This window comes from Zalophus californianus, chromosome 4, assembly GCF_009762305.2.
Source record: "Zalophus californianus isolate mZalCal1 chromosome 4, mZalCal1.pri.v2, whole genome shotgun sequence".
NCBI lineage: Eukaryota > Metazoa > Chordata > Mammalia > Carnivora > Otariidae > Zalophus > Zalophus californianus.
In genome coordinates, this window is record NC_045598.1 from 197,890 (window position 1) to 203,995 (window position 6,106).

Consider the following 6,106-nt stretch of genomic DNA (forward strand, 5'->3'; position numbering starts at 1 on the left):
CTCCCGCGTGTTGGAGGAGGGGTCTGGACCGGGCCAAGGCCCCACCCCTTCCTGCCCACCCCACCCTGCTCCAGCTGCCCTCCCCATCTTCCTGGGGGAGGGGGGCAGGACTGCTCCAGCCTATCCACAGCCCACAGGGAACAGGAGTTGGACACCCTAGAACCTGGGGGCTATCTGCCCTAGAGGCTGCTGGGATTTCAATCCAGTGGGAGTGAGACAGGGGCAGACCGTGGCTTTTCGGGAGGGAGAGGCTCAGTGGCGTGGCGAGGAGGGCACACAGGCAGAGGACCCCTTATCAAATGTGGCTACAAAAGAATTTATTTTAAAATGTGCAGCTCAGGCTGGGCACTGGAGGACTGGGCCTCCTGCTGCTGCCCTTTGTCCCCCTAGTCAGAGGGCAGGATTAGCACCCCGACCCGATGGAAGGGGCCAGCCCTGCCTGGGGAAGGAGCCGTGGGTGAAATGTGAAAATAAAATAAAGATGGTGAGTGCCATCCCTTCCCAGCAAAGGGCTGCTAATGCAGGTAATTCACAGTGAATACAGAGGGGGCCTCATCAGGGCTGTCTCTCCGTGATGGGGGGTTAGGGAGGTGGTCTCTGGGACCCATGGGAGCCTGTGATTCTTGGAAGCTTCAGGGACCCTTCTGTCCGTGCCATCAGGATCCAGCCCCCCAGAGTAGGGGGAAGGCTAGCTGAATGGGTATATGGGGTCCTCAGAGATGTTGGGGCCCCTCTGGGGTTGCCACACCTGTGACCCAAACTGTGGGCCAGGGACCCACACCTGGAGCTGGGGCAGGGGTGACTGAGCCTAGCGGTCGGCCAAGGGCCCAGGAGAGAAGGCAGCGGCGCTGGTGATGGTGGCAGAGGGCGGGGGGACGCAGTGCAGGTTCCCAGTCTTCAGCGCGCACTGCACGGGCCAGAGCACCACACAGGAGAGCACCAGTAGCAGGGCCGTGACCAGCGCCACGCGCCTCCAGTCCCTGCAGCGCGCCCAGCAGCGGGCCAGACGGCCCTGGCGGCGGGCAGGGCGCGGGGCGGGTGTGGGTGCAGTGGGCTCCGCAGGCTTGCTCAGGCCCACATCCACACACACGAAGCCAGGCGCTGGAAGGCCGGGTGTGGAGGGCGGCGGGCGGCAGCACAGCTTAGTGCCCTCCAGCCACACGGGCTCCTCCCGACGCAGGTGTGCCGGCATCCTGGCCTGCAGCTGGCGGCTGGTGCGCAGGGCGGGGGCCCCGGCAGCCGGCACAGCCGTGGGCTTCCGGCAGAACGGGCAAGGCACAGCCTCGCTGCCGGGCCGGCCTGTTGGCTGGGCGGCCGCCAGCCGTGCCAGGCACTCCAGGCAGAAGACGTGTGTGCAGGAGAGCTCCTTGGGCGTCTTGAAGATGTTGTCATAGCCTGAGAAGCAGATGGAGCACTCCAGTGGGGAGGCCACCTTCTCTGAGCCGGGGGTGCTGGGGGACCTGGGCACCGTGGCTGTAGGGCTGGGCCGACCGGGGGCCGGCGTGGCTGTATGCCACACCTGCTGGCCTGACGACATGACTCTGAGCTGTGGGACAAATGGAGAGCCCTGTGAGTGACCTTTTCTGCACAGTCTGCTGTTCTCACCCTGTGTCTCTTTTGCGCAGCACCAGCCCCAAAGATCTCTGGAAGGACACTGCCCACCTGTGGGCACCTCGGGAAAGTCCCATCTATACCAGAGTCAAGGTCTTTCTGTTCAAGTTGTAAGCCTGCCCCCCCCCACCTCCTCACATGCCAAGACAGGGGTGAGCATCCCGGGGGTGCTCTAAGGAGGGTCTAAGAACGGAGGCCATGTGCACCAGGGTGTCGTGCTGACCGTTCAGTGGACACCTCCTGCTGGGCCTGTCCTACCCGGCAGTGCCACCTGGGCATAAATAAAGTCGACGACAACAGCCCACAATAGTTGCTATTGACGTCCGGGCTCTGCCAGGCCGGGCCCAGGTCACGGGACACACAAGAGCCACAGCACAGAAAAGGCAGCTCAGAGGGTGGGGTGACCAGCTGGGGTCACCTGGCCAAGAGATCAGCAGGACCTGGGCTCTCCCTGGAGGAGTGTGACTCTGGGTCGGGTGAAGTGGGTTTGGACATGGATCCCAGCATGGGCACCTGATGTGGTTGGTACACACCCAGTTTTCAGGCAGCTGAATGAGGGTGGGGTGCCAGGCCTGGCTGGGTGAGGGTCAGGACTCCGTCTGGGGGCCAGGGTGAGCTGGCAGGCTGCGGGAAGTCGAGGAGGGCCTGAACAGGGGTGGGGGCCGGTGTCCCAAGGAGGCTTTGTTTCCCAGCCTCGCCCGTACCGGTAGGGCCAGCTTGTCTGGCTGGTGATGCGGGCTTGCTGCTGGCCCTCAGGACCTAGAAGTGCACCTCAGCCTGAGGAGCCCCAGCCATCCTCCGGGACGACCACCACCCTGCAGGGTCACACGGCTGCCGTCCTCCTGACCCACTCCCATTTCCACAGGAGACCCTGCCTTTGTCTCCCTGGCAAGGCTCACGGGACCTGCCTGCTGACCAGGGCCCTGTCCGGCCCTGCCCCTTGCCCTGCCACATGGGTCTCGCCTGGGGGAGGACAGGGAAGGAGGACAGTGGACAGACCCCATGGAGCCCAGAAGGACCCCCCAGAGGTGACCCTGACCCTATCTTGCTGGTTAGTCCCGGTGGGCGAGTGCAATGACTTTGTGGTGATGTGTCGTGAAGGTCTGGGTGTTGCTGCATGATGACTCTGACCACCGTGAGTCACAGTGACACCACTGTGATGCCACGGGTGCTCCCAGCATTGCAACATGAGATGTCACCACATTTGGGGACAATGGTGGCCGCAGGCTAGGCAGCAGCCTCAGCATAGTCTGGGGGGGACCACAGGCTAGCCTCCTCCAGGCCCGTATGCCCCACACCATCAGTCCCTTGGCACTGAGGTCCCAGCCCTCCTCAGAGGCACCCCACCCTGAGCTTATACAAGTGAGAGGGGAGTGCCTGAGCTGGCCTTACCTGGTGGCCGGGGGTCGTCAGCAAGGCCTGAGCATGGTCCTCTTGGCTAGCCACCACCAGGCTGTGAGGCTCCGAGCTCTCCTGTCCAGCTGTGTTCACTCCCTCTTCTCTGGGCTGGGCCCACCTTGCTCCACCTGGCAGGTGTCCCTCCACGGGGCTGACTACCAGCAGCTGTCCTTCCTGGGGGCGCTGGTCTGGCAGGCGTGCCCTCTGCTCTGTCTCAGGCAAGCGGGGCTCAGGGGGATGCGTGCGCTCTTCCAAACGCGGAGCCCTGTCCGGAGCAGGTGTGAGTTCTCTGGGTGTCAGCTTTCGGCAGGTGTATTTATATACTCGAAGTCATATAGGCCGGGGGCGTGGCCTGGGGCCTTCGGGACTGGCTGGCCTCCCGTCCTCGCCCTGGCAGGCTGGGCAGCGGAGGGCAGGAAGTCAGAGGTGAGACATCAGAGCCTGGGGTGAGGCTGGGGGGTCAGTGTGGGTTTCCACAGCCTGGGCAGGTCTGGGGTGCTGGAGTCCTGGGTAAAACCTCCCCCTGGCAGCCCGTGGGCTGCTGGGGCAGCCATTCCAGAAACAGATCCGCTCACTAACCCTATTTAAGGCCCCAGTGGCACCTGAGTGCTCAGGTGGGCCTCCCAGAAGGGCCCCTCCGAGGAGCACCCCCAGTCTCAGCCTAGCTTGTCACCCCCCACCTCATCCACACAGCCTGCTTACATGCGTGTGCCACCCCAAAGTCCACCACACGAGGGAACTTCCTGCTCTGGGTCTAGGGAGTCGGGTGAGAGTTCAGGGCTGGGCACCCCCAAGGGGTGGAGTCGGGGTGAGAGTGAGTCAGGGATCAGACCAGCCACAGGACTTGTTTTGGGTGAGTGTCTGCTGGGGGCACCCTCAGTTACACACATGGGGCAGGGGCACTGAAGCCCAAGGAAGCCCCCGACACAGCCAGGGGGTCCGGAAATCTTCCTGGGCAAAGGGGTAACGGCTCCCGCCAGTCAGTGTGGGATCCTTGCAAGCCCCAGGAGCAGCCTATGCAAAGGCCTGGGGCTAAGGCAGGGGGTCTGGACGGAGGATGTGGGGGCTGAGGCTGGGGCTTGTGCCCCTCACAGCCATGTTGCCGCTGTTCCGACAGTGGGAAGCCTACCAGAGAATCCAGCTCACGGCCAGGGGAGGGGGTGCTCAAAGAGGTGGTGGGGACCCAGAAAGGGGGCTGGGTGCTCAGTGTGGGGAGCTGCCTTGTGGGCCAGGCCCAGCTTGTGCGTGATAGGGTTCTGGTTCCCAAGGGGATCGTGACTCGGGGTCACATGCTGCCTCCAGGAAGTGTTGTCTGTGCCTCTGCTGTGAGAACACCCTCCCGAGGGCTCCTGGGAATATCCAAGTTCTGAGGTCACTTGACCTCCTCAGTGGACAAGTCAGTGCCCAGAGGCACAGGGAAGACTTGAGGAATGTGCTGTCTGGGGCGGCAGCCAGGCCTCCTGCACGGGAGCAGCGCCCAGCCCCTGGCACTGGGATCTTGGCGGCTCTGGACCCGGCGACCCACCTGCCCCCACACACCAGCTCATCCTCCCTCCTGGCGGTGGGCAGCCGTGCTGTGTGGGTGCACACGTACCCCGTGTAAGAGGCTGTCGCGCACCAGCAGGTTAACCTGTGCTTGAGCATGAACGTGTCCACTCAGGTGCAGGTGCACACACACGTGTGAGGGGAGCATGGCTTTCAGTGTGTGACCCCACAGCCCTGGGACTTGGCTGCAGAGAACACAAGGTCCCCAGTGAGCACCCCACTCCTGTCCGTTCATGGCTCTGAGATGTGGGGGTCCTGAGTCCCCCAGACACCCAGGAGTTCTGGGCTGGACACAGAAGTTGTCCTTGGCCAGGTGAGAGGACTGTGTCCCCAAGGCCCACTCTGGCTATGCCCACCCCAGGACTGGGCAGAACGGGTTTCAAACCCCGAGTGCTGCCAAGGACACACAGGATGGCCACTGCATGAAGAGGCCCTTCAGGGCTCGCCTGGGGCCCAGGTGGCCTGGGGGTGTGAGGGCTGAGCCCCCCACCTGTGCTTGCCCCGTGCTGGGTGATCTGTCAGCTGTTCTGCTGCCCCACCTGTCAGCCGGGGACGATGACACGGGAGAGATGGGGACACATGCAGGCTGTGAACCCGGCGCGGGCAGAGACCGGGCCCCGGGCTCTGGACAGGCTCAGCATTGCCCTACGGGCATGAGGCAGCCCTGCCGCGACACCCAGTGCACTCAGCCAGTCCTGCCCCTCCCATGCCCAGGACGGAAAGCCAGGTCCCCTAAGGTCAACTGGTGTCCCCTCCCCATCTCGCTGTGGCCAGCTCCTTCTGCGGTCTTGTGCCCAAGCTCCTGGCCAGGACATCTGCCCTCACATCGCCTCCTCAGGCCCCACGCGGCCCTCCGCTGTGCGCCCGCCTCCTGAGGCCGCCGTTCTTCCTCTTGCTGACTTCCGACCTCTGCTCTTGGTGCTTCTCCTAGTGCTGAGTGAATGAATGAATGAACGAATGAACTGCCGGCTGTGAGCCCAGGACTGTGCCAACCGCCCATCCCCCATAACACGCTCCCCTCCGAGGGTGTGGGGGAGCCCCACAGCAGTTGACATGGTGGGGGGTCAGAAGGGGACAGGTGCCCCACCTGCCTGTTTGGGCCTAAGCCGATGGCCCCCTAAATTGGTCTCAGTTTGGCCTCCTACGTGAGGGCTGGAGTGCGGGTAAGAGGGTGGCTGAGGATGGAGCTCGGGATGGAGCCCCACTGTAGATGCCTGACACTACCAGCCGCCCCACAACGGCTCAGGTGCCCCTGTGCCCCACTGCACCCACTCACATGCTTTCTAGCCTGAAGGCCCATCAGGGTCCCGGGGCTGGGAAGTCCCGTGACCCTACTCCCCACTACCTGGGGGCCTAAAGGACAGTGGCACCCAGGCCCAGGGGGTGCCCAGTGGCAGGGGGAAGCCTGGCGGGCTGAGGGCCCCAAAGACCAGCCCCCCCCCCCAGGCCTGAAGGTCAGGGGAAGCACATCTCGAGTGGGGGAGCCAGAGGTGGCTGCAGGGTCAAATTCAGAGTTGTCTTTGCTGCCAGAAGTGGGGCAAAGCTGAGGCTG

General features: G+C 63.9%; 1 protein-coding gene across 3 annotated transcripts; it reads right to left on the reverse strand.

The window, feature by feature from the left end:
* Positions 1-300: 300 nt before the first annotated feature.
* On the reverse strand, positions 301-3,308 carry RNF223 (ring finger protein 223). Of its 3 annotated transcripts, none has more exons than XM_027625759.1 (2): positions 3,004-3,308; positions 301-1,546 (listed from the first exon to the last, which is right to left on the reverse strand). In XM_027625759.1, exon 2 carries the CDS (start codon positions 1,535-1,537, stop codon positions 809-811), a length of 729 nt encoding a protein of 242 aa, XP_027481560.1. In that variant the 5' UTR covers positions 1,538-1,546; positions 3,004-3,308; the 3' UTR covers positions 301-808. The 3 variants fall into 3 exon arrangements, with proteins under 3 accessions (XP_027481560.1, XP_027481567.1, XP_027481550.1); XM_027625766.1 differs by lacking the exon at positions 3,004-3,308 and adding an exon at positions 2,316-2,666; XM_027625749.1 differs by lacking the exon at positions 3,004-3,308 and adding an exon at positions 2,145-2,666.
* Between the last annotated feature and the right edge of the window lie 2,798 nt (positions 3,309-6,106).